The sequence below is a fragment of the Nothoprocta perdicaria genome, unplaced genomic scaffold (assembly GCF_003342845.1).
Source record: "Nothoprocta perdicaria isolate Ctin4 unplaced genomic scaffold, notPer1 scaffold_218, whole genome shotgun sequence".
Taxonomy (NCBI): Eukaryota; Metazoa; Chordata; class Aves; order Tinamiformes; family Tinamidae; genus Nothoprocta; species Nothoprocta perdicaria.
The window spans coordinates 1,080,437-1,108,118 of record NW_020455399.1 but is presented as its reverse complement, the minus strand read 5'-3'; the positions used below and the strand labels follow the sequence as shown (position 1 = coordinate 1,108,118).

The following is a 27,682-nucleotide window of genomic DNA, read 5'->3' as shown; positions in this document are numbered from 1 at the left end:
GTAGTAGGAGAAGGAGTTTCTTGAATGAACAATCCTGTGCATTTACCCTGCCTCTAGAGTTACTAATTCAGCTGAGGATGCTGCAGAAATACTATTGCTCTCAGCAGGTGAGGACTTCTCTGTTACATAGTCTTATGAGAAGTGTTTTGGAAGAGCAAAATGCATGGAACCAAGTAGAAGTATATTAGAGTATTTATTATCCACCCTTCCAGAACAAAGATCCTCTCCTTAAAGTGCTTTTTTTTAAATGTTTTGTGAGCAACTTGGACATAGGCTGCTCTTGCAACGTGCTTCTCCAACCAGCGCGGAGTTTGCTTCGCAGTAGGTCTTGAAAAGAATAATATACACTCTGAGAGCCTCCAAGGMAGGGAAAGATCCCTGGGAAACATCCATGCTAAACCTGCTTCAACAATTGCAGCTACTGCTCGTGGCTCCTCAGCACATCCCTTTTCTTCCACGGCGTGTAGAGAGCTAGWGTGTACAGCAGCATAGGCGTCTATTTACACTCGGTGTCTACACCTCTGCAATTGCACTTGGTTTTCATAGCGTTTAAAGGAGGTTGCTGCTTTAGGAAAGATGCCAGGTAATGCAGTGAATGTGCAGGGTGCAGTGGTACGTTACTTACAGTTCTTTATACAGTATACCAGAGGCAATAGTGGGGCAGCTGAGCACTTTTTTYCCTTAAAAAAAGCACTTTTTTTCTTTTAATAAAAAAAGAAGCAAGTGTTGTTGGACAGACATTTAAGGCAGAGGTTCGTCTTGCTGAACTCTATATGTTTCATAATCTTCTGGAATAGTATCTGAGGAAGAAGAGATTAAAGCAAACAGAGATCAGATGCAGAAAATCAGCATGAGCTAGCGCATGATTGTGTTGCAGTTGTGTMTGTGCTAACCGAGAAAAAGAAAGGGCAAAAGTTTCTGAACTTGACCTTCGAAGCCAACTCACCATTGCAGCGGTAACGCAGGTTCGACCAGATGATGTTCTCCTGGGAGAAGCAGAAGACTCCGAGCCGCCCTCCTCGCATGGTCGTATCAAGGACCACTCCAGTGTCTGCTACTACCTCAGGGCCTTCGTAGAAGCGAGCTCTGCAAGGGAACGGGCAACGGAGCGTGAGCAGGAGCCGAAGGAACCGCTTCCTACGCGGCTGTGTCAAAAAGTACACATTGTCCCTCTCCTTTACACTGCACCCAAGATGCTCCTTTTGTCGTTAAACTTCCAGCTCGGCCACAGCGAGGCACCCGAAGCCCTCACCTGATGTACCCAACTTGAGGCCGATGCTGCAGGAACCAGCGATAGGAAGTCTTGTCCTTCCAGCCGGAATTGCGCGGGTCTTTCCAGAGCAGCTTCACCTGGTCCGTGGTGTCTCCCGTGTGCCACAGGGAATTGCGGAGATACTCACCGGGGCCTGTCTTGGATTTCACTGCCTGATGTGGAGAAGAGACAGGCAAATTGTGTGAATAACAGCGTGATCCACCATCGCTGCTGTCCCCTGTATGGGGGAATGCAGCAYTAGGAGAAGGGCATGAATCCATTAGTGACTTCCAAGCACTCATTTCTTCACCTTCAGCTGGATTCCAGGCTCTGCGACTGCTCGGAAGGGGTTTGCCTGCCAGTAGGTCTGTTCCATCTGCTTCCACATGACCACGTAGAAGCTGGAACTGTCCTGGTAGCCGAATATGAAGCCGGCGTAATCGTCGTCTGTGGCCGTGTTCACGTGGAAGGTGCCCTCGAAGTCCACTCCGTTGAAGGCCGTGTAACCTTGAGCGTTAGGGAAACAAATAGTCTGTATTCAAGGTAAAATGCAGATTGTTCCCTCCAAAAACAGAGAGGGAGGGGGCTGTGCTAAACCAATCTGAGGATTCTGCTTTCTGCACAGAAAATATTCTCCTCCCAAACAGGGGGCAAATGGGTGAAATCATTAAGTGGTGACTGAAATATTCTTACAAGCTGCACTAGGAAGAAAGATACCCAGTTAATGATTCTTAATCTTGCAACAGAACAAAAATAAGAGCCTCACCTACAGCCAGACCAGGATCACTGTTCATSGTTTGAACTATTTCCATGCCCTGTGAAAGATGAGTGTTGACTTATTAGTTAATACGACAAATGTAAGGATTTACACGCCTTTTAAACAGTCAGGGGAGAGATACACAGGGGTGACACTGGAGGACTGGGCAGTAGCATTAAGCCCTGCCCTGGTTTTAGTGAAAACTGCATCCCCCTCAGTTCAGCCTTGGCACCAGCTGACTCACCAACCGGTTCTGAAAGTCACCTACCTGGTTGAGGACAATCCAGTTGGGGTCAATCTGTGCATCACCCTCAGGGTCCAAAACAACCGTCTGGAAAGCCCTGAAGTCTGTTAGTGTCACTTCTGCATTCTCTGGGCACACATCAATTCTGTCAATCACCATGTCCCTGTCGAAGTCCTCTTCACAAAGGTCTCCCACACCGTCACCTGAGAGAACACGTTACAAGTGACAAACTTCCATCAATATTCTGCTATCCTTGGCATGCAAGTTTTGCTCACAGTTGCAGATGACTCTGCCTGTGTCTGAGTGTGTGGGCTACAATTCTGCACCCTTTCTTTTCCTACGAGGCAGCTGTGAAGAAACCCTGACCCTCTCCCTCCTCCTTGCAGAAATGCTATGACTAGAAGAAACACCTTAAATCACACAATACTTGTCAAACACAATTCTTCTCAAATATTAATGTGATGCCAAGTTCCTGGAGMCCTGAAAAGGGCCCAGGACTATCTCAAGTCAGCACTGAGGAGATTAAACTGCCTGCCTGTCTTTGGTGGTCAAGCAGTCCATGCAAAGCTAACATAACAAGCATTTGTTCCTCTTACTGTCTGAGTCTTCTTGGCCGGGGTTAGGGACAAGGCGACAGTTGTCCGGTCCTGGCGGTTTCTCATCTGGAATCCCGTCATCGTCATCATCGTCATCGCATTCATCCCCTAGCCCGTCGTTGTCCGAGTCCAGCTGGGAGCTGTTAGGCACTGAGGGGCAGTTGTCCCGGGTGTCTTGGTGCCCATCCCCATCACTGGTGGGGAAAAAGAGAATGCAGGTAAAGATTCAATGCTGCTAGGGGCTTTTAAAGGAAGCAGGTAACTATTTTCTAGGAAGTGGAACGTAGCAAGAACAGGGAAAGCTGGTCATTTTTAGCCTTACGGAGTCTTATGCTATTGGAGTTGTACATAAAATAGATCAGAACTACTCCAGCTGTAGTTACAGAAGGTGCCCTCCCCATGCTCAAGGTTTCATGCAATTTAAGTAGAATTTGTGCAGGAAGCTCTCACCTGTCTTGGTTGGTATCACAGACATCTCCCACTAGATCATGATCAGCATCTTTCTAACAAAAGAAAGCAGTAAGCCTTTAATTTAACACAGATGAAACTCGGTAATTTGGAATAAAGGAGAGCTGTTAAAAGTGGATACCCTCACTGCCGCAGGGTTTTGATCAGAAAGAGCCCTCACACACATTTGCAAGTCACCCAGATGAACTGAAGCAGCAAGAAATGCAGGTGTGCAGGGCAAGAGGAGATACATCCAGAATGCTAAGATCCCTCCTTGTCATATTCCTCTGCACAAGGAGCTTTTTGATTTCTAGCTATTGCACYTCAGCATTACAGGATGGTGGCTGCAATTTGCAAGTGGCAATTTTGGCAAGTTACAAAGTGCACAGGCCACTAGCTGCGAGTACTGTCTTGAGCAAGAGAAATGGAGTGCCGGGACTGTGAACCTGGAGGCGGCTACTTACCTGGTCTGGGTTGCTAACTGTGGGGCAGCTGTCGCACACGTCGCCTACTCCATCTCCATCACCATCTTTTTGATCTGGATTAGGGACCTTTTTGCAGTTGTCTTTTGGGTTTTTGATTCCTGCAGAACACACAAAAAACGACCCATCCAGTCGGTAGTGCTGTTGGGATGCATGCAGTAAGAACCTTCTGGATGTAAAAGGATTGTTAATAAAACAACCATACTGCACTGATATGGGTCTCTAAGCACACTGCTGAAATAGGAAGTGACCCTAACTGCGTTCCTTAGGGAACACCAAGGAACTAAGGAATGTTGCTGCAACCTGGCACCGTATCCATGCAGGACAGAGAGACCCAAACCATGAAGCTGTCTGCAGTTCCCCAAACCATAACAGAGCCTGTTTCCTCCAAAGCAGACGGCTACATAATTCTGAAGTAAGTCAAGGTTACCTTTGGCTGTTTTACATGGAAGATTTCCACAGTGTCTTTTCAAAGCCTGAGACAGACAGGAACAATCTAATCAGCCACCTGGATGACTTCATTTCCTACTTTTCTGCATTTACCTACTACCCCAGCAAACCATGCCAGCAGGGAGCTACTTGGCAGGAAGCAGCAAGACCCAAACAGCACTAGATGCACTGGAAATAATCTGTAAATAAATACGTATGTGTCAGGCCAGCAGCAGTTGTGATTGCTGGCTTTGGACAGCAGGCTCTGTGTAAATAAAGCGTTACTAGTACATAGACTGTTTCCAAAACCAGCTACTTTCCTCTCCTTTCCCCCTCCCYGAAGGCAGCCCTGAGACACGCTGCCCTGCGATCCAGTAGCTTCTAACAACATGGATCTCCCTGCCCCTTTACAGGAGGTTAAATTGCAGCACAAAGCCGTGTCCTTGTCTGCGTTGAAGCCTGTCTGGTACGTGTTTCTTTCTGAAAGACACCACAGTACTCATTTCCGAATGCATATAAGAAGCATGCTAACAGAAACTAGCCTGGAAATAATGTGTGACAGAGCCTGAAACCCTGCGAGGGCTGCACTGTGAACGACCGTGGCTCGACTGTTGATCTTGGTATCTAAAACCTGAGCTCTGCTTTATCCTCGCAGAAACCAGCTCTGTTCCTGAGAGCACAAGCAGGCTGCCTGCCATCACGAGCCGTATCTGGGCACCAAGGAGCAGTGCAGGYGGCACCTCTTGCAGGAGGTGCCGCGGCTGCCCTTACCGTCACCGTCCATGTCATCGTCGCACTCGTCTCCTTTGCCGTCGCCGTCGATGTCCCGCTGATCGTCGTTCTTCACGAGGCGGCAGTTGTCGCAGGCGTCCCCGAAGTTATCCTTGTCCGCGTTGCGCTGGTCTGCATTGCGCGTGTACACGCAGTTGTCCTGCGGGACAGAGGCAGCGGCTGAACGGAAGCGTTTGGCACCGGGCACGAGATAGAGGCACGAGGGAGATGAGAATTAGGGGCTGTGCCAGCGCTGCCCCCAGTGCTGCATCTGCGGGTGGTCTTGGTTTCCTCTGTTTAGCCTCCCCCAGGCCCACCAGAGCTCAGGTAGGGCAGCCTGCACCAACTGGCATCTTCATATTATTCAGATAAGGAGGAAACGTCGTATTCTGTGACCTGCAGGCTTTCCAAATTCACAGTAAAGATGGGGGCAAGTGGTTTGCAGGACCTTTGGGTACATTTAGGCATCACAGGGTAAGGTATGTATTTAGGTATGTCAGGGTAAGCCTTGGAATCCAAACCTCAGCATTTAAGATCCCGTCTCCATCAGCATCGTCATCACAAGCATCTCCAATCCCATCCCTATCTGCATCTTCCTGGCCAGAGTTGGGGACAGTCACGCAGTTATCCTGAAAGAAAAGCAAGGATCAAGTGCCAGGGCCTGCTGGCAAGTCGTGCATATCCCAAAGCCTTTGGGTGGCACCCGGCAAGGGCAAAATCATCCCCTCAAAGGCGAACCAAGTCTCGGACACAGGAGTCTCAGAGCCAAGTCTCCAGCCCCTCTTACCTTGCGGCACTTCTTGTCAGCGCAGCGCAGCTTTTCATCGGGGACTCCGTCAATGTCCGTGTCCTTCCCGCAGATGTAGCCGTTCCCTGCCCACCCCACGAGGCACTGCAAGGTGGCAGATAAGCAAAGGGAGGCTGCTGTCAATTCCTCTGACAGACATTTGCCTCCAAAACTGACAGTCCTACATGATAACAGTGCAGACRGTTGCAAATCCAGGTATACAACTGTGCTGGAAAGATACTATCTGTAACAATTATGCTGTAAACAGTATTAAGCAGCTGAGATACAAACTCTCTGCTTATTCCTGAGTCTATAAAGACAGACACAGCAGCAAAACCTCGGCTCYAGGAGGATGCAACAGGACTTTCCCCGTCTCAGCTCTGTGCAGGGCCGGGGGGCCAGCGCGGAGCTCGGGAGGCTCCGTCTCCAGGAGAGGGCAGTGGCAGACCCAGCCGAGCGAGCACGAGGCAGGGGAAGGCGGCGGGCAGACCCCGGCGCAGGCCTTACCACGCAGGAGATGGAGCCATCGCGCTCCACGACGCACCGTGCCTTCTCGTGGCACGGGCTGGCTTCTCCGTTGGGGCAGCGTCTGGCTGTCTGGCTCTTGCACCCTGTCGTTTGGTCCCCAACAAAGCCGGGTTTACAAGCTCCACACTTGTAGGAACCCTGCAAGAAGCAGCAATAAGGAATTAACCTGAAGGTTAAGCCCCAGCAAACTGTTGCTGTAACCTGTCCTCAGCAGCTGGACAGCCCTATAGCCTAGAGAGAAGAAGTGAAAAAGAGACCAACACAAGGTTTTCCAGTAATATTTACCCGTGTATTGATGCAGATGGAGTTTGGGACACAATTTCTGGCAGCTCCTGTCTCACATTCATTGATGTCAGTGCAAACCTGTCCASAAAGAACAACAGAGACATTAACTTCATTCTTAAGTGGCTACCTTGCCAGGTTATAGAACTAGGACATTATTAGCTGCAGATATAAAGCCCTCAACATACCTTCCCGGGCCCCCATCTCAATGGTTTCCTTAAGTCAAGGATCCCAGCAAGACTCCTCACCCCAGGCAAGTTTTTCATCCTCTATAGAGTCATCAGTRATTTTAGCCTGGCAAAATAGCTTAGCTCTGAGCTGAGCTCTGAGCATCTCCTTAGCAGATAAAAGAGAGTCAATGGAGGAGGAAGGTCAAAGACTGTGTCCTAGGACCAGTGCTATGACTCTAAAAAACAGAGGCCACAGACTGTTCTGCCTTTTTATTTTTTCCCCAATATCTATGGAAAGCTTTTCCTAGYGCTGCATAGCAGCCTTCCCATTAACACAGTACAGTCACGTATCTCCCGCCCATATCTCCGAGGGCTCCACGATCCTTGGATTACAACTGAATATTTTTTTTTTGAAGAAAACAAGAATTAATGACTCCTSAAGGAGACAGAAGCATCCCTGGACCTTACCTGTTTGTTGGCCCTTGCATAAGCGAGTCCAACCCCTTCGACCGCTTGCCCAGTGAAGCCAGGAGGGCAGGGATCACAGTGGAAGCCGGGCACGGTGTTAATGCACTGGACCTTCGGGAAGCAGGGGTTTGCACTGCACTGTAAAACAGAAGGTGCAAACACAATATTCACTGCMTTCTTGTACGCCGTGCTGGGTGAAGCATCGATTAGTGCAGCAGATCCCACGTTTTGGGAGCTAACTAGAACGTTAGCTCCATCAACCCCACAAGCTCGCACGGATCCTTTAGCTTCGCTCTTTTTAAACTATAACTTGACAGAAGTGATGGGGCTTTGCGAAACACAACAGGCTGCTGGACTAGCCAAGTGTCACAAGACTGTGGTTTGAGAACAACACAGCTAAGGAATCCTATGGACACGCAAAACCAACAGCTGAGCACAGCTTTAGCCATGCAGAGAGCAAACTTGAGAGAAAAATCTCACTTTCTAAAGACAGTTATGAAAAACAACCCTCCTTCCCCCAAATCTACCTCGCTAGGTTTGATTTAAAGGTGCAAGTGAAGCAATCTAAACAGTGTGGTACTATTTACTGTATGCACACATCTCTCTTTGTGGAATGTTCGATTCTGTTCCACACATCATAAATCTCATCTCTAACAACTCATCAACTGTAAGCTCAGTAGATTGTAGGAGCAGAAGTTTTGGTTTTCCTAACTCACCTTCTCATGCAGAACAGCCTAAAGGGTTTATTTTGGTTGAAGCTATTGGAAGAAATCTTTTTCTTTTAGAAAGAAATGTTTCTTTTAGAAAGAAATAGATGTAAAGACCCCACTGAACAGAGCAGGAGGCAAGGTGAGAGATGCAGACCTCCTTCCAGGGAAATGTTCCTGTTCAAATGCTAAGGGAATTGCAGTGCTGGCATCAACCACGGGACAAACCCCAGCACTCCGAGCAAAGCCAGCCAACTCCATAACATCTCAGCTAGCTTGCCTGGCCGTTACCTCGTTGATATCTGTGCACTGGGAGCCGTTGCCGGAATAACCSGGGGGACAGGGTCCGCAGCGGAAGCCAGTGGCAGTCTCGGTGCAGGCCACTCCGGGGAAGCAGGGATTGGGGACACATCTGTTGAACTGTGTCACGGTGATGACCGGGCCTGTCACCTCGGTGTGCATACCTAGGGGACAACGGGGACATTAAGAGCGGTCACAGTCCATCCTCAGGTGGTCCCGTCATCTCAGGACGCTTCCCACGCAGGAGGCTTCCTTGCAGCCCTCCCCAAGGTTGGGCAGTCGTGTCTCTGTTTTATAAATGGAGCAAAATGAAGCCAAAGGCAGCAGTGTGACAGATTTCTGAGTCAGAGAAGACCAAGGCAGCCGACTCTCCTCATGCTTCTCCTTCAGGAAACAACAAAAAGGCAACACGACTGATGCAAGTCACATTATTCAATAAACGACTAAAAACAGTTCTCTGCAGTGAGCAGCACAGAAGAAAAATGTACATATAGCAGAAAAGAGACAGACAGAAAGTTTGAGAGAGTTTTATGAGCCACTTGTTTAGGCAACTGCAATGGGTGAATGTATTTCCGTGCCTCAGTGGGAGCAGGCCTAAGGGCATTGCTGTTTGATTTTTCTTGTTTTAATTACATTTAAATTGTTTTAGGTATTCCTAACATTTGTCTTAAGCAGTATTTTGCTATGTAGAAGGCACACCAAGTCAAACTGTATGGGATCTTGCCATGTATTCCCCTGAATATCCACTGAGCAGGAGTAGGGTGAGGGTAAAGAGTGATTTGGAGGTCTTCAAAATCCTCTTGGATGCCACCCTGTGTCCCAGGTGTCCCTGCTGGAGCAGGGGGATGGACTTGATGATCTCTAGAGRTCCCTTCCAACCTCAACCATTCTGTGATCCTGCGATTTACTACTTGTTTGGACAGAAACGTATGAAGCAGTTGGACGAGGCAGCTGGACACTGGGCATTTCAGCTCAGTAACTCACCACAGGCATCGCACTCCATGACCGTGTTCTTCAGGAATGTTATCTCCTTAATCTAGAAGGAAACAAGAACTGCCACTTAGCTAAAGGATGAGCTTTCCTCCCACGCAAACCYACTGCCCCACTGCCAAAAAGGCCCTTTCTCTGGAACTGCACAGCTACTTACAAGCAAATTAACTCTTATCCCAAAGCCTGTGTTACAGGCTGCCTGGCAGCTGGAATGGCTTGTTCCCCTGCTGTAGGTCACTCTTGTTGCAGTGTCCCTATAGTCTAATTAGGTAAAATATTATTCTGTGACAGATGCAGGAAGCACTAGATTTAAAAACATAGAAAATAAGTGCTACAAAGAATGAGGAATCTACTTTATTTGGGTCTTGTACCCTGGAAGATGCTGAACTAGCAGTGCTAGAGGTCTACTTCATCCATAGAGGTCTACTTCATCCATAGTGCAGGCACTGCAAAGGTAAAGCCAGGGAGACACAAATACATCTAAAGATCCCTCTCCAAGGCTCCTCTCTCCAGGCTTCCTCTGATCTCCAAGCTCTTCCTTCAAGTTTGCTTCAGCACACAGACAACCTGTAGCATCAGCAGTGAGGAGAGCCCGTTCCTTGGGTGGAAAGAGCATGGGAGAGGCTCAGAGAATCTGCATCAGGAAAATAGATCTGGCCTTTTGTTRCTCCTCCTTTTTGCCATCCTTAATGGCAAAAATATCATCCATTTTGCTTCCTTTGCCATTCAAAATGCTGATTCAAGAAAAAAATACATTTTAAAACATTTTTGCATGTATTAATAAATGATGATCTGCCACCTTGGCTCTCCAGTGATATATGCAAGTTTCTCCTCTGATTGGGCCTTTCCTTGAAAAAGGCCATTGAGAAAAAAAAAAAAAAAAAAAAAAAGAAAAAGAGGTGGCAAGAGCAAGAGCAAATATAAAACCTGTATGGAGAAGCAATGTTAAGCTGGAAGGGAACACTGGAAATCATTGCTGCAGGCTGCCAGGAACCATGTCTGACCTGATTCCTAGTAAACACTGGGTATTTATGCAGCAGCCTGAAATGTGAGAGCACCTCAATGCAACAGATGTTTTTGCAGATTAGAGGCCGCCCAGTTTGCCCTGGCACCGAGACCCGTCTGCCATTCCCATCATCTGGCAGGCAGAGGCTGCTGCCCTCAGCTCCCGCAGCGGAGAAAGGGAGAATGGAGCCTTTCTCTGTGCTTTCAAAGAGAGCTGACCAGACAAACCACCGGCTCCTCATTAAAAGGGGAAAAGATCTAAGCACCCAAGAAGCTCCAAAATCCCTTATAAACTGCTGGAGCCAGACAGGCTTAGGATTAAAGCAAAAAGAGAAAGGAGTGAATGCAGACCTTGTTTGGACTCCATAGGACTTTCCTTTCCAGGACCCTAATAGAGGGCTGAAAGGTCCCCTCCATCTCCCGGGTTTGGCCTCTCTTTCCCGATCTCCCAAGCCCACAAAACCAAGGAAAAAGTGACTTGTTTTTCCAGCAAAACATATGCCCACTGTATTCACATTTTTGTTCTTTTGCCACTTATGCTGGTTTTTGGCAGACATGCTTCCAAGGAACAAAATTTGCATTCAAATGAATCTGCTTTATCCCAGAATTACACATCTGACTGCAAGGCTGTCTTCTGATCCTCGTCTTCATAGCAAAATAATAATAATAATTTGACATGAAGCAAGAGGCCTCTGTGCTGCACAGCTTGGCACACAGGCAGAGGGCTCGGCGGTCACTCCTGCACCGTAGGAGACSGGCTCCCTTCCTCACTCACCTGCTGCTTTAACAAGTCTCGCACTTCCATCAGCACCCGGTTCGTTTGTCTCATCTCCTCCAGCATTTCAGGGCCAACTTCAACTCCTATCAGAAACACAGGGGTTGGAAGGGTTAAAAGCAAAACTAAACCCCCAACAGACAGATGAGCTATTAGCAGCACAAACCAACCAATATTAACTACCTCCGTTCAGTATTAGAGGTGAGGAATCCTCCACACCTACACCTCCCAATTCCCATTTTTTCTTGTTAAGGAAGCCCCCTTCCTACAGGTTTGCTGGAAGGAGCAGTCTTGCACATAGGCTGGCTTTGCTGTGGGCAGGACGGGGCAGGGCAATGAGCCCTGCCTGGCGCTCAGGTAGGCTCAGCCACCCCTCAGCAAACAAGCCGGCCTTGGCAGTGGTGGCTGCTCACCAGGCTGCCCACGAGGCTTTTCTGCCAAAGGAAGGCTTTTCTGCCAAAAGCAGCAAATTCAGAATTCAGGGCTGTGCAAGCTCCTGGAGGGAAGCTCTTTGCTGAGTCTAACGTGAGCGTGCTGCATGCGAGGAAGGAAAGGCACTCCAGCCATCGCCTGCGCTCATGTCAAATAAGCTATAGGAGACTTTTCTTCTCGCTGTGTGAAGGTGGGTCTTTTGTGGTAGCAGCAGCTTCTAATGGCCTTGCAGTGGCTTTGGGAACCATCTGCCTGTGAATGCAGCACTGAAAAAGCCTGTTTAAAGGTTGGACAGAGGATACAAGTCATCCTAAGAGGTCATCAGTTGCCTAGACCTTTGAGACATGCTGATAGTCTAGACTATATCCTTCAGCTTTGCTCAAGAATAACTGAATACAGCTCAGTAGGTTCTAGATATTTGCAAGTTTTAAGAACATCTGAACAGCTGAAAAGCAAAACAACCACCACCATAAATGGATGGAACAGGGTAGAGTTCAACTCTGATGTTAAAGACCACACGTCTTTGGAGCTCACATCTCTACAGCAGAACKAACTACAGTCCCCCTTGCTAGGGACAGGGGCAGGACACTGGCCCATACTACTGACTTGGTCCAGAAATTTAGGCATTCTTGGAAGATAAATGAGCCCCAAAGCCTGGTGGATCCTCTATGCACAGAACCAAAATGACTTGGGGAATATTTGTAACCTCTCAATACATTTTAGTTTGGGAACTAAACCAAAAGCAACACCGATGTGTCAGTCTGAGACAAAAATAATGAATGAAAGGACTTTTTATTTAAGACGAGGAGCATTCACATGATTTCTAGCTTCAGAGTTTTTGTATGAGCTCCGCATGAATGCTCCAGGCAGCCTCTGTTACACCTAGGAAGAATTTTCTATCCCTAGGAASAAGATGTATTTTAAAAATAAAGGATTTGGTTCTTTTCAGGTATTCAAATTCACAAAAAATATGGGTCATCCACTCAGAAACAAATTCCAGAAGCAATTTATGCACTTGCAGTCATCACTGTGCACCCTTCCCCTCGGGCTCATTCTCCCCACACCTGCTCTCTGATCTTTCCAGCCGGAGCCTGCGGGATCTCGGAGCTCCTCCTGGGTAAGAACAAGYCCCTCGCAGGCTCTCCAGGAAAGGAGAACCTAGAGGGAATCAGTTCCTAGAAGCTGGGTTTTCCCTAAGCTCTGTGTACACAAATAGAATAGCCAAGGATCCTGCCACAGGACGCTTGGGAGCTGCTGGGTGTCTAACTCAATCGCATGCAAAATGCAGATTAACATAAAATTACATTCTGTAATGACCTGCCAGRCAGACAAAATGTGCATTTGCCTTTTATTTTTTTCCCCCCTTAATTAAAAATCCTCCCTGTTTGGAAGGTGAGGTGGAAGGCAGAGAGCAGACTGAGCATTTACACACTTCAGCTTAGAATTTCATATGAAACTACAAMTCTGAATGCATTGTTTCCAGGCTTGGGCAGATGCAGTTGAAACATTATCATCTTCTTCCTTTCCCTGCGACAAAACAGAATTTACACAGCAGTACAGAAAGCATAGAGCTAATTAAAATTACTTACCTGCTCTTCTCTGCTGGCATGATGAAAAAGGACAAGAGAGGCAAAGGAGAAAAACTAAGGCTAGAGCTGAAGGCATCTTTGCATCTACAAGCAGTCTGGATGCCCGGGCTTCTCTTGCGATGAATTTTTAACCTGCAGGTTTGCTTCTGCTCCCCATTAGTGTCTGTGGTTTGCTATTTATGAAGTTGCATTCCTTCCTCTGAAGTTCTTATTCTCTGATGCTGGACGAGGGGTGGACGTCATTTCTGGCTGCTAGTCCACAGAGAACGTTACAAAAGTAAACAATATGAGAAAGTCATCAGCAGTAGTTTAATTTTTTTTTTTTTTTTTAGGCCAGCATGCACCAAAATAGGTCAGAAAATTCCAGAATTAAATCGATTCTTTTGGAATCGGAGTTTTATTTCTTCTTTATAGACATAGGATAGACAGATGATTCATAGACCTATCCCTCACAGTCTTTTCCTTCTAAAACTGCTCACAGAAGCCACGGGACATCTGGACTTCACTAGAATTTCAGAAAAGGCTCTTTAAACTCCCCAAAGACAACTCAAGCACTCATGCTCGGGGGGGAATTACTGAAACAACTTCTAACTCCAAACTCTTGCATCTCATTGCAGAAATGGATCAGCCAAAGGGACTAGCCCGTAGGGACAAATGTTCTTATTGTCCCTGCCGGGGTTTCCAGGGGCAGGACACAGCACAGCAGTGACTTTGCTGTCCCTTGTCGGAAGGAACGAGCCTCAGTCCGACACTTTCCAGTCAGTCGGTCTCAATCCAGCCCCTTCCATCGGGAGACACAGAGCGGATTGAGAAATCTGCTTAGAGCAGCCAAAGAAAACCTGTTCATACAAGAGTCTTAAGCTAGGACATCAAAGAAACTGCAAGTATAACCGTAACCTGCGAAAAGGTTAGTCTGAGGAAAGAAAGACCAGTGAAATATTCTCCTATTCTCACTGCTCAATTGTGAAATGTGCCAGCACGACGATCATACAACATCCTTGGGGACACCACAAACAGGAGAGTCACAGAGAACAGGAGATCAGTCTTTAAACCGTCACAGCAGCAGGATCCTTGCATATTTACATGACTTTTTTTCTAGCTTTGACCTCAGAGACCTCCCATGTTCAGAAGACGACTTTTCATCCCTGTGGCCATGCACAGTTTGAGGGTAACTGTGCAGTCTTGTACTCCCYGGTGAGCATGCATGTCCCCAGAGAAAGCCACCAAGCACTAGTTTCATATGGCAGGAATGCTGCAAGAGAGTTTACATTTCCTTGCACCAGCACAGGTTTATACTAAAATTAAAGCTAATTATCTGGGTGATCCTGCTTGTGTAGAACATGTCATCCATGTCACACACAGTGAGTGACTTCTTGCTGGCTCTTCTTGCCTGTTTGTTACTTGTGGTGAATGTAAGTGATTTAGCTGCAACTCACAACTGCATTGCACAGTTCTTAACATTCCCCGGTCCTTCTTGATAAATCAAAACCATGCCAACCCATTACTAAAGATATTTAGTATCTATTACTAAAGATATGACAATAATGCTTCTCCCAGTGATGCTCTGGGGAATATTATTTATAATTTATATTTTCTAGCAATAAATAGGGGAGGAATGAAAGCTGCTCCCATTCTACAGAGACCAAGCCGTGGCTCCCTCACCTTATGTTTGAAGATGTTGTTGTCAAACAGCACAGCTCTGCTCAGGTGTCTCCATACCTTGCTGAGGGCCTTAGCCAGGGCCTGCACAGTGACAGAATAATGCTCCTTATTGCTCACTTCATCTAAGCAAAATGAAACAAAGCATATTGGTCTGAATTACAGCAATTGTAAGTATTTGAACAATTAGGTCTTTTGCATATTAAGGCAATGATCATATGTCTTGGTGCTCTTTTTTTCCAGAAACCCAAGACCTTTCTCTTTGGTCTGCAACAGTTTCTGGAATCACTGCTACTCATTGATGGCAGCAAAATAACTGTACCAAGAAACACGCAGCTAGATTCCACACAGCCTTCTGGAGTTGAGCAAGACACGGTGTCTCCACAGGGTGAGGTCATTCCTACCCTTATTTTCCTTGGAATCATTCGACAGCTTTCTATATTCAGATCTGAAGACTAGAAATCCCTGTAAATCACTGCTCTTAAACACACAGTAGCAGATCAGTGTTCAGTCAGAGCTTGGACATCTTGGGGCCTGCATCCGTTTAGAAAGGACAAATTAAAAATAAACTAATATGTCTTGAACTTCTTATTATCTGGTGTGGAAAATATCTTCCAGATTTATTAATATTGCCTTTTTTAAGGATTACAGATACAAAAAAAAAAAAAAAAAAAGAAAAAAAGCAGTAGCTAGTGTTTATTTAGGCTTCAGTGTAACAATATTTTTGAACTCCGTACGGTGCCAGGACAGTTACACCTTTTTCCCTGGAGTTGACATCACAAGCGAAGCTAGCACACAAACAGACAACAAAAAGAAAAGCTCATGCTAATTTCAAGTTTAAATATTTTCCATTTCTGTGTTTTTAACTAATGTTTGCCAAGTGAAGGACAAAAGTCAGAAGGAAAAAGTGAATTTTTTTTTGCAATTTTGTAAGGTCAAATTCTAAAAATAAGTGGAAAACACCTACACCCTCTGAAGTAGTTTGCTGTTTTACAGTGTTTCATGCACACCTATGGCCATAGCAGAACAAATCATGCAACAAGTGACCAGAAGAGACTTCAAAAGCCATTTTCTCCATTTCTTCCCCATATAGGATCAATTCTATACTAAGGTTTCTCTACTCTGTTCTTAAAAGCCTCCTCCGATGGGAGAGAAGGCACAGAAGACACCTTACCTGTTCTGCTCAACTGCAATACTACATCTGAAGCTGTGCTAACCTTATATATTTACCCAATATTCACCTGTATTCCACTCATTATCAACTAGCTAATGAGTAAGAAGCCTAATACCTCAGAATTTTACAGCTCAGCAAAGAACACTTGCGAATTCCTAAGATCTCCATTGTGCAAAGGACTGGGCAGTGAGAAGCTTCATGTCCTACAGCCAACAGACACTTCAGTTTTGTCCTACCTTTCTACTGTGTGCTTCCAGCCAAAACAAACAAAAACCTATTATTTTCGTAACATTTTGAAAATCAAGATTTTACAGCTTGATCATGTACAACGCTTATTACATCCGTTGCTAAAACATAGTCTCAACAAACAGGATTCCTGAATGAYCTGTACTTACAACTATTTGTAATGCAGAGATAACAAAGTTTAGGTGTGACTTCTAAACAGTAGCACTAATACTTTGTGGAGGGCGGATGCATTATCTGACATAAACACCTAGAGCAAATGAGGTGATATAGGAACTCCACAGGTGCCAGTGTCCCCTCCTTGGCCAGCAAGCAAGACGCAGTGTCACAGAAAGGCTGTTCTTGGTTGTGTGTGTGTGAAGAGTTGCAGCTTGCTGCAGTCTGGTTCATGTCTCCAGCTTTCATTCCCTCCAAGAAACAAGATGCAAGGTCACGGAAGACCTATTAAAAGCATTTTTAATATTGCTTCCATTTAACCAGCGGCAAGTGCAACGACAGAGAATCAATCCTGCCTAACCGAGTGTCTGTGGCTTCGTTCTGCACCATGTTAACTTTACCACTCCTTTTAGTTGTTGTTTTCTATCAATTAATGGAATTTGACTATTATCTGTAAAGCCATTTACACAAGTTGCAAACACTGCTGAGTTATTGCAGTACCACATCCGTGAAAGACTCGAGTTCTAACTGCTGTTTTTTTCACGGAGCAGCAAGAGCAGGGCTACCCTGTTAGGGAAGACAAGCCAGGAATGAAGCAAGAGAGAGCAAAGTATCAGCAKGGCAGTGGCCTCACTCACCAGGACAGTCTCACAGCACTTGAGGATGGAGCAGGGGACCAAAAACAGGGTCCAGCAACAGTCCCACACAGAGAGGTGACAAATCAGGTCCAGTGTCTGTCCAGGGAACAAAGGCAGGAACAACAGGAGACGAAGCCAGAGACGGGGCTGCAAACAGCCACACTGCAAGTAACTCAGGGCAGGATTAAACACCTAGACTTAAGCTCAAGTGTAGTCCCAAGCTAAAGGGTAAGGGTGGTGGAGTGGGGGTGCCAGATGGGGCTGATCAGCACAATCAAGGCCAGTAGGGCCCTTAGGGCTGACTTGGTTAATGTGGGATCTTTCTCAGCTGCGCCCGCTGCGGCGCATTCCTTGCGGCGCATTCCTTGCAGCACACCTAGCACAAAAAGGAAACAAGAGGTGGATTTCCTCCTCCCSGAGTAGCCTCTGAGGAAGGCCTGGAGTTTTCTCTCTGCCCAGGATGAAAACCTGATGTTTTACRATAAACCTGGGATCACCTTGGATGCAATGCTCTATTTAAAATGCCTTCTACTGCTTCCAGGGCCTTGATGGATTCTGATACTGCAATTTCTTTGTCATCTGTGGAAAGATCACAGCGCTGTCAAACATGCTGCAATTCTGGGTCTCGCGCTGATAATCCTACAGTTTCCAGAATGCCTCAGACATGGTGTCAACCTAATCTGAAAATACCTCAAACTCCATTTAGACAACAGAGGGCAGGAGGCCAAGGGGCTTTTAGAAGCCCCCAAATTTCCTACCAGCCCTCATTGAGTTCTGCTTTGCCTCTCATTGAAGCTGCCAAAGAGAAACCGTGAGGCATCAGAAGCCCAAGGGGTGGGAAAGCAGYGGCATGCTCCGATCAAGGGCAGCTTCTTCCCTGCTTCTCCCTGTAATGAGGCCTGCAGATGGGGGTGTAAAATACTGCCAGAGCTCCTGCTCGCCATCGCCACCCTGCTCAAAACCATTCCCTCGCATGTTGTAATCATACACCCAGGAGGGTTGTTGCCTTACAGGAAACATCTCACATTTTTTCCCTTACTATTCATGCCATTTTCTATTAGGGACAATAAAGACTTCTAACACTGGATTAAACTCATTTGCAACAATGAGCTACTATTGCTCCAGGAGCCAGCGGGAGCTCAGACTCATTGAGGGAACTGGGAATAATTAACTGAATTGTACTGGAAAAAAAGGAGAAGACTGAAGGCTGTTTTGACCAAGAGAGATGCAAACTGATGCTATGGTTAAGCCATCATGTCTCCCTGGGAATTATTGTTGGGACTATCATTAATGCTTGGAGTATGCAGGGTTTTTTTCAGTAAAGCGGCTTTGGCTGTGGTCTCCTTTTTGGTTTTTGCTACTCAAAGACAGAGTCATAATGACAATAACACAGTTTTACTGATTGCTTTCGCTCGTTGCTCAGTACGTAACTAAGTCCCTTCCCAAAACTCTCAGGGATGGCAAAGCTTTATAACAAAGGCCGTTCTAAAGAGGCTGGCGTTTCTTTTCCCCTAAATGATGTATATAATCCATCCCTGTGGTCAGACCTGCTATTGTGTAATCTAGGGGTCTTCGGCAGCAGTGTAAACAGGAATTGTCTCATTACAGAAGGGACTGGAAGTGCTCACGGCTCTGAGATCACGCATGTAGGTGGGCAGACAGCACGTATGCTTTTTAATGGTCTATGGACCTCTCTTAGGGAGCGCCGAGGGGCTTTTGATCATTTACTAAACTGCTTAGCTCACGAGAAACATCTGCTATTGACCCATTCATAAGCAGGATATTGAACTGAAGGSACCCTGCAAATCTCCTCTGATATGTTGCTGGCACCATCTGCACATGGCTAGTTCAGTAGCTACACATAAATGCACATACTGTGTATAAATTATACTATTTCTGCACTGTACACACAAGTATTACACAAACCAGTGTTTGTTGTCCTCAAATTACTGCCTTGCACCCACAAGCTGGCACATGCCATTAGTCCCTGGCCACGCAGCTTCAAAAAAAGGAGGAGTTTCCATAGTGCCTTTCAGCAAGGAAGACCCCAATGAGCCTGACAATCTATTCATACCTAATACCACCCGAACACAGACACCTTTGGGACAGCTCGCGCTGCCAAATACATAACAGAGTGCAGAAGAGCAGAAAGAAGGAAACATTTTGCCTTGGGGCTCCAGAGCAAACCTTCCTTTTTATGGAGACAGCCAAGGAATGGTGAGCATCCACTCGCAGGAGACAGCACTGTGCTTTCTATGGTCAGATCCCAAAGACCCACAGAGAAAAGGTGAATTTCACAGTTTATTCTGCCTCAGAAGTGTGAAGTGGTAAGTTACCTTTTCCAACACGTTGGACGAGCAGTTCTGTTCACTGTGTTCACACAGAGCACAAAGCTGTCCTTTCTGTAGGTATCTCAAGGGAACATGGAGAAATTTTCCACGCCAGAAGTTATATTAAGGGAAGCAGTTGAGGTCTTCTTGGACACATTCAGCAAAAAGCTGTAGCTTTTTAATAAGTGTTGATTCAAGATTAACRATAGTTCTCTTGACGCTTCCGCTCTCACTGACTGTAACAGGAGCCATTTTCCTTCCTATTTGCTCCTTTTCACATAACCTCTCCATATCTTAGGAGAAGCAGCAGCAATGTGTCGCCTAAGGGCTATCAAAAGGGACTTTAGGGAATTGGGGCAGAAGATCAGGAACTCAGGTGTGTAGGTCGTATTCTCTTCCATTCTTCCCCGTGCTGGCAATATAGAAAGAAACAGGAGGATACAGTCCATCAACACGCGTATCCGTGGCTGGTGTCATCACCACAGCTTTGGGTTCTTTGGCAAGAGGAAGCCTTACATGGCACCAGGCGTGATGGCATCTCATGGGATCCATCTTTCTCAAAGMGGGAAGAGAGCCCTGGCCATGGGCTTCTGAAGGCCACGTAGTGAAGCTGCAGCTGCCCCAGCTAGAATGAGAGGCACATTGGGAACCCAAGAAGCTCATCACTAGATGCAATACTCCATACTTACAGATGAGACCACAGACTTAAATCCAGCTTTAACATGAGTAGTTTAATACTTACAAGCAGATATATGACTTTTCTTGCACGAGGGAAGTGGGGGGGAAATGTCTTTAGGAATTAATGATGAAAATTCTTCTGGTGTAGGTGCTGCCTTCAGTTGCCACGAAATCACAATGACTAGGAGCTTCGTGGAGGGCCCAAAGAATGGAGACATACATGAAGTGCTGACAGGTTGTCAAGGCTATACTCTAAAGTTATCTCATTATCCATATGTAAAATGAGAATCTTGAATATGAAAAACAAAGCTTTATTGTTTTAGCAAAGCCTTAATATTCCACACACAAAAAAACCATTCTTCCTCTTATGATGGTGGTAAAGAGGAACATTCTCTCTCAAAAATTTAAGCTGATAGCCCACTTCAACTCATTTGTGGCTTTTGTTAGAATTTGAGCAAAGAAGAATGAATATCCATCCTGGAAACTCGTTTTCAGGTCTCTGTCCCCCAAAATCTTGCCTACCAAAGGGCATCCACTCAAGGATGATAAACTCAGTGCCTTCAAGACAGACCCCATTATATCACAGCARATCTTCCACACTGCTGCCCCCTTCCAGGATTTGCCGGAGGCATTCCATAGGCAGTCTGTCAAAGATAATTACAGCTGTCATAGGAATGAATAGACAAAAAYGTTCACGGGCCCACGCTCCGGAGGTGGGGAAGGACACTTACCGTCCTCAGAAGCAGGAGCACTTTGTCTCTCTCCAAAGAGAAATCTCATCTGATGTAAAGGCGAGGTTTCAAACCGAAATGAGAGCACRGGCCCAGGCAGCTGAGCACTCGTTCACACTTGGTTAGATAACAACATTAAATACTCAGCTGCTCTCACGCTACAGGCCCCCACTCAGGCCTCACCGCAGACAGGTAACGCTCAGAAACCTCCCCGAGTTGCTGCTTTCCCCACGCTGAGGGGTATGTCTGTGCCACCTGGCCAAGACCTGCAGAAAATAATTAACAGGTAAAAGTCAAAGGATCATCTCAAAAGATCTATTAATATATAAGCAGTTTCATTTGTGAAACTGTTTGTTCCACCAACTGCTTGTTTCATTGCCTGTGGAAGCAAAGCAGCTACTGGCTACTAAATTCATGCTTTTCCTGGCACATCAATTGTCACTCTATCTTATCATACATCTCTTCTCACAAGCACATTCTATTTCCATAACCTTTGAGACATTACGGATTCTGTCTCTATTTCAAATCCGTGCTTCTTTGTACATCGTTTATAAACTCAGAGGAAAATTCAGCATCATCCAGACCATGGACTTTTTTTCCATCCCCCCCTAGAGAAATGGAAAAATGGCAGGGATGTGCACAGGCTCACAAGTGGTGGGAAGTTCTCCAGAAAGATGGAGTCTGGAGGCTGATCCAAACCTCCTGAGTTTTCAAGAAAAGATCAGACCAGAAATCTCAGAGGAATGAACTGGCTCTGGAGATTTCTGGCAATTCCTTTTCCTGGCCCCACCCAAAGCTGAAGAAACAGCCACAAAAGCAAAACTAATCTTTTTTTTTCACAATATTTTTTCAGTGCCATGGAATGGACAAAGATTCAGAGTTAGTCCTTATTTCATTTAAACTGCTCTTCCCATCGAAAGATCGCAAGGACACATATTCGGACTGGTTGCAGCAGTCACAGAATTACTCTTAATTTTAATTCCACATAGAAACCAGAAGTTTGGTCCTCTGTATTTTTGCAACGCTTCCTTCAGCAAAGGCCAATTGCTTTTGGCTAGCAGAGCACRCAGTTTCTTCCATTAACCTTTACTGAAGCCAAAACACTTTGGGTGTAAGCGACATCGAGTTCCTGAGACAATAACAGCCAGAGAAATACCTATCATGAGAGTGGAATCCGAGAGCTCTCCCTGCACTCCAGCTGCCTTGCCTCTCCTTGACATCGTTTCAGTCTTTGAATGCTCTCTGCACAAGTCATTACACCCTTCAACCCTTCTTCCAGGAAAGTGCACACAATTCCAGGAACCCCACGCCTCAGGTGAATAAATAGCAACCACAAAAAAGCAAATTTCTACTGGCAAAGCAGGAGACAACGTTGAAATTGCGAGGGTCTCTATGTACAAATGCAGCGGAGGTTACAGCAAAGGCCTACATTTCCCAAGGAAATCAAGTATCGATGCATGGCTCGGACAGGAGACCTTCTGGAAAGAGTAATGAACGTGTCTAACCCTGTATACTCAGCAAAATCTGATCTCACCGCCTGAGATCATTTGCTGGCTTCAAGTCACATCTGGGAGTTACTCCTCACATAGTGGGAAGGAACGTTCTAAGGAGATCCAAGTTTGACTTCTAAATCTCCCTATGAAACAGGAGCTTTGGCCATTGAGTCCTGCAGGTGCCTCCTCTCTTTTTTTCCCTTAAGATGAGGTTTTGTGGTGGCCTCTAGTGGAACATGGGAAGAACAGAATAAAAAAGGAGGAGGAGGGAGGCATGTGCAGCCTCCTGCAATGCTGACCAGACCTTCAGCTATTCATACGGACCACTTCTGAGTCACACTATACTGRAAAAGACCTATAATAACAGTCTTTAATGACATTTTTGATGTTTCCTGCTGGTTATCAAGTCCTGAGAACGCCCTGTGTTTTGCTTCAGCATTTCTGCTCCCACAGTACAGAGCATAAGCGAATGCACTATCTGACTAGAATTACAGTCTCCCTCCTCTCCATTTTCTATTAAGCCCTCAAATTCATAGAAATTAGTGTTATTCCTCCTGCTACAGAATTTTCTAATTGGGTTTTTCATCCTTGACTTTGGCTTGCTTTGGACTTTCCACAAGCTATTTATTACTCTGTGCACCTTCTCCCGCTGTAGAAGGTCTTCTGCATCTTGGCTAGTGGCCTTGCATTGCTCTTGATCCAAAGGAGTCCTTTGTTCAGTGTTTAATATTACTCTCTTTGTTTAAATGACATCATTACCAAAGTGCTATTTAGAATTATTGCTCTGCAGACCTTCGCATCCTTTTTACAATCATCTCTTCCATTAGGATCACACAGTAGCCTGGTGCCAGGAAGGTGGACTAATRTGAGTATCTTGCCTAAGATCTTGCCTGGTACACCACTTACTTGCCAGGAAGTTTCCCCATAGTATCTTTTATTTGCCTTCATACTATAGCTGAAATCGAGGCCATAGGATCTAGTTCAACAACACTTCATTTTCTTAGCAACATTTGCTAACAACTGCGTAAGATTTCTGTGTTCTGGCTTCTTCCAAATGACATACGGCTCGGGGATTTCTAGACCAGAACGGAGAAGCAGTTTGCAAGCTTTTCTTTGATCCTAAATCAAGGGCAGTAACTCATTTTGTAGTACATATGGCCCTGTTGCACAGTGTCTGGACCTCATGATGGGTTGTAGGCTTGCCATGGGCCTGCAGGAATCAGGGAGACTGCACTCCCATTTCAGCACTTGTAGCAGCTGCTGACACATTATGAATCTCAAAACCTCTGCAAATCTGGGAGCTCGCTGTCCTCTTGATCTTTTCATATGCCTGTTGATGAAATCCCGCCAGCGGCCTGGGTACATTCCCGAGGAGCTCCCGACTTCTGGGAAGGCGTTACRCAGCTACACTGTCACCATTCACGACCTGTGTTCAGTACTGGCTTGGTTCCTCCTCAAATCCACAGCATCCTGCAAGGAAAACATTCTTYGCACGTCAAGTAAACCTCTCCAACCTGAAACCAGTCTGGTTTAGGCACCCAATATCTTCTTGCCCTGCATTCACCCCAAGTCTGCAGAAATACAGGGCTTTTAAGAAGAAGGTTTCCATGCTGGCAAAGATACTTCAACACCTAATACCTTTGTTCTCCTTCAATTATAGATCTGCATTTTCTGAAGCAAGGAAAAGAGGAAAAACAAATTCTAATATTACTTGCTCTACCCTGGAGCAGCTACTACAGGATGTTACATTTACTGTTTTCTAAATTTTTAGTATATACAGTGCAAAAGCAAGCACTAGTTCATAGATTCTGTATTTCACATTAAAAGGAGCTGACACGTCAGTGAAAAAGCCAAAGAGAATAAATCTTGTGAGCTGGCAAGGAGAAAATTAGATGGTTGGTATTTCAGGACAAGGATCATCTTGGGTGCATATGTCATATTGCCACATTATATGGTTTAAAACAGATTCCTACATGTATAAATTTCAGAAAATTTTAGATTGGGATGCTAATAGGTATTAGCAAAACCCAGAAGGTAACATAGCTAATAACTGGATGGCTTGCATCATTTCATTTTTAAGACAAGTGCCAAACTAACAGACTTCTCCCACAGCAGGAGGAAGGATTTACTTGGAACATATGTTGAGAATGGAACCATATTATTCACTCAAACAACTAGCAAATAAAATGACAGGGTGGGTCTGAAAAAATACGGCTTTTCATGCAATTTGTTCTCTTAAGATACTGTTTGCAAAGAAATAGCCTCACATTTAACCCTGTTCAAGTTAATTCCTCACAGTTAAAAACATGTCCAGCAGTAGAGCTTGCAGAAGGTTGTTATTGCATTGGAAACTAAAGCTAAGACTTGAAGTATTTACAAACTCAAATGAGATACCAGAGATAACCTAAAAATTCAACACTCTCATATTTTAGTCACTGAAACAGAGGGACACACACCAGTCCACAGAACTCAAGCGCACACACCAAAACCATTTGTGAAGTACTGGGTTTTACATTATGCCAAAATAACCTCACTGCTTCTCCATCCASCTAGGATAACTGCCAGAAATCAAAACAAAGAAAGATGCACAGTCTTTGTAGTCAATCAAGAGCTTCAGATTATATTTTCAAGCTGAGATGAAACAACAGTTATTTTGAAGAAATCCTGTTTAAAGAACTGTTGATGCCCCTCTACAAACAGAATATTTTTAACAAGTCTGTTCCCTCCAGAATTCCTACAAAGAAAGTCTTAATAGGCAACAGTTGCTCTCAAGTATCTTCTTGAATATAGTCATCAATCCCAGCACTTTTTCTTGGATTTTAAAGATGATGCYTTTCGCTAGCAACATGGATTTTATGGCCCATTGCAGAGAAGTAGCTAGCTCACTTCATCTAGTATTTTTGTTACCAAAAATTGTGCACAAAGCCATAATTCCTGTTCTTAAAAGGGTTTWTTTCTCTACATTAGTTCTCTGAACTCAGATTCTGTGTTATTGTGGTATTGCTTATGATGAAAACGGTCTTCTGAAATTCATACTCATACAGCTATTTTCAAGGAGCTTTGAAAGATTTAAATATATTTGGGCAAAGGGGAAGGATTTCAATTTCTGTACTAAAACAAGGTGTTTTTAAGCATTGTGACTTGTGCAGATCCCCTAAACAAAGCAGTTCACCCAACTAGAGGTGCCTTTGTCTCATCAGGGCTGGAAGTAAAGCTCTACTGACATTAGGGATTCATAGATTGCATGTGCTTTAATATATGTGTTGCATTACCTTTGATCTAATGCGGATTAGGATTGTGTCTTTTAATTCCACCAGAGTCCAATAAACCTTTCAACATCTGCACAGGGTTTTTAAATGGTCCACTTATTTCATGAAGGCATTTATMGGAGATTTGTTCTTATGATATTTGCATCAGCCATTAGTTCCTAACAATCAAATACAAGTGAAAATCAAATGCAAGTGAACAAATCCAGAAAGGCCTCATAAATGCTCCAATATTTGTAGGCTCAACAGCTAGCAATGGAACAAAAATACAGCCAGCTCAACCACTCTGTGTCCCGACACCACTACATTCCAATAGGAAAAGGTCAGGAAAGATTATGAAGTTCTGGGAAAAGATCCATCTTAGCTCTTAATACTTATTAGCACATTTTATAAAGTCCATGAAGCTTTTTAGAGATTATTTGGGATGATGGAAGCTATCGAAATGTTATGATCCCACATGACCCTTCCAAACAAAAGAAAAATATATGTTGCTATGAATCTGCATAAAGCTGTTTGGATTCATTTTTTTCCAATGCCATGTTAGCTTTCCTTCTATGTCCCTCTTGTGGTGACTAAGCAGAAGTGTAACATCTGCAATGGAATGGCTAAACCACAATCCTCCAAATTTTGCTTTCTTGTGGCATTTTTTTCATTAAACGATCTTCTCTTTCAAGATTCTTGAAAGAGAATAGGTGCTAAAATGCAGGAGAAGTGACAAAACAGGCAATAAAATGACTAAATATGCAAAATAATTTTCCTGATTACAGTTATAGTCATATAATATTTTCATATAATATTTTCATGCATTGCAAAATCTGTATAGAGTTTTCCAATATGTGAGTATTTCTTATGAATTCTTTTGCTGAGAACATGCAATACCAACTTGCAAGATATCTGATAACACAAAAATCCGCTTTATACTTATTGTCCCGTAGCCAGAGATGTTTTATCCCAGGATAAACATCCCAGGATAAGAACACTTGATTTTTTTTTGGCCAACCCTGTCATGTAAAATAACAGCTCTGCAAAGATTTTTCACATGCAATTTGATTGGCTCTGAACCCTGCACGTCACCACAACACTTCCCAACACTATCTCCAAGGCTTGGAGTTTGCAGAGACCAATCACTTGGTTCTGTTTTTATAACAGCTTTTTTTTTTTTCTCTCTCTCCACACTTCTCTTGTGCAGTCGTGAATGAAGGATGTTAGCAAATCCCAGCACTAATTTCTCTTGGAATTGAAATGGGTTTCAAGGAAAACTCTTTGGCATTATTCTGAGACAGGATTTAATTATTTCTAACAGCTTACCTGCAGGACACATTATTTCTGCACTTACAGTACAGAGAAATCTTTATTATCACCTCTTCAAGATAAAGAGCTTAAACTTTCTTATTTATGGCAGCAAGCGAAGCATCCTCTTAAAACTCTTCTAGATCTGTTCTCTTGGACGTTTTTCAGAATTATGATTAAATAATTATGCTATGAGATAAAGACACAGCCTCCTCCAAAGTCATGCCTCTACACTGGTATAAATACATTAACCAGGAGCCCAATGGCCACAACTAATTGCCAGTTCAATCTAGCTTGCCCTTATCAAAACACATCAGAGTGAACTAAAGGTTTCCCACAGCCAACACAGGGAGGGTTTTCTTCTTACCTGTGTAAGAGGGAACGGAAGCTCCCGGAGGGTGGGGGATCCACAGAACCTCTTTGCAGCCCTCCAGCTTCAGCACCTTAGACAGCAGCRCGATTCCGACCGAGGACACGGCCCACGGCGCTGGTGCTTCCACACCTGGAGYTCTGCTTCTGATGACACTAGCAGCACCACACCTGCAGTTTTCCGTATGCTTGCCAGCTAACATCCCCCTGAAAACATTCGACAATTCTTATTTTCCATAATATGCAGAGGATAGGGGAAAAAATCCAGGCGACCATTAGCAACACATCAAAACTTTGATCACTGTCCTAAACTTTTGAGGATTTTGTAAACCAGCCGAAAGCTGATGTGTGATCTGTTAATTAATAAACAACTATCTATACCAAATGGCTACCGAGTTTTATAAATTTCCTCTTCRATTCTGTTTCATACTAATGTTGAGYTCATTTTATCACAGTTAAACTTTTCCSTGAACTATAAAACAATTAATTTCCAGTTTGCTTTATGGTAATASCCCCTGCATGCTTTCCAAATAAGAACCATCAGTTATAGGCGGTTCTTAATCTAATTGTGTCATTCAGGAATCAAAACAGCCTGAACATTCAGATTGTCCTGTACAACTGCTGAAGTTATATACGATTTATCT

At 44.8% G+C, this 27,682-nt stretch overlaps 1 protein-coding gene and 1 long non-coding RNA gene across 2 annotated transcripts; both read right to left on the bottom strand.

The window, feature by feature from the left end:
• Window positions 1-486: 486 nt before the first annotated feature.
• COMP (cartilage oligomeric matrix protein) lies at window positions 487-20,734 on the bottom strand. The gene is made up of 23 exons (XM_026038800.1): window positions 20,621-20,734; window positions 19,218-20,552; window positions 16,882-16,977; window positions 14,674-14,795; window positions 13,012-13,263; window positions 10,991-11,076; window positions 9,205-9,256; window positions 8,212-8,384; window positions 7,214-7,351; window positions 6,579-6,656; window positions 6,273-6,431; window positions 5,766-5,870; window positions 5,500-5,607; window positions 4,979-5,138; window positions 3,761-3,879; window positions 3,300-3,352; window positions 2,850-3,043; window positions 2,278-2,456; window positions 2,019-2,067; window positions 1,563-1,759; window positions 1,253-1,425; window positions 947-1,086; window positions 487-800 (listed from the first exon to the last, which is right to left on the bottom strand). Exons 5-23 carry the CDS (start codon window positions 13,085-13,087, stop codon window positions 742-744), a joined length of 2,298 nt encoding a protein of 765 aa, XP_025894585.1. The 5' UTR covers window positions 13,088-13,263; window positions 14,674-14,795; window positions 16,882-16,977; window positions 19,218-20,552; window positions 20,621-20,734; the 3' UTR covers window positions 487-741.
• A 4,671-nt stretch (window positions 20,735-25,405) lies between these two features.
• Window positions 25,406-27,136, bottom strand: LOC112946903. The gene is made up of 2 exons (XR_003249305.1): window positions 27,037-27,136; window positions 25,406-25,540 (listed from the first exon to the last, which is right to left on the bottom strand). It is a non-coding gene; the product is annotated as an uncharacterized LOC112946903 (long non-coding RNA).
• Between the last annotated feature and the right edge of the window lie 546 nt (window positions 27,137-27,682).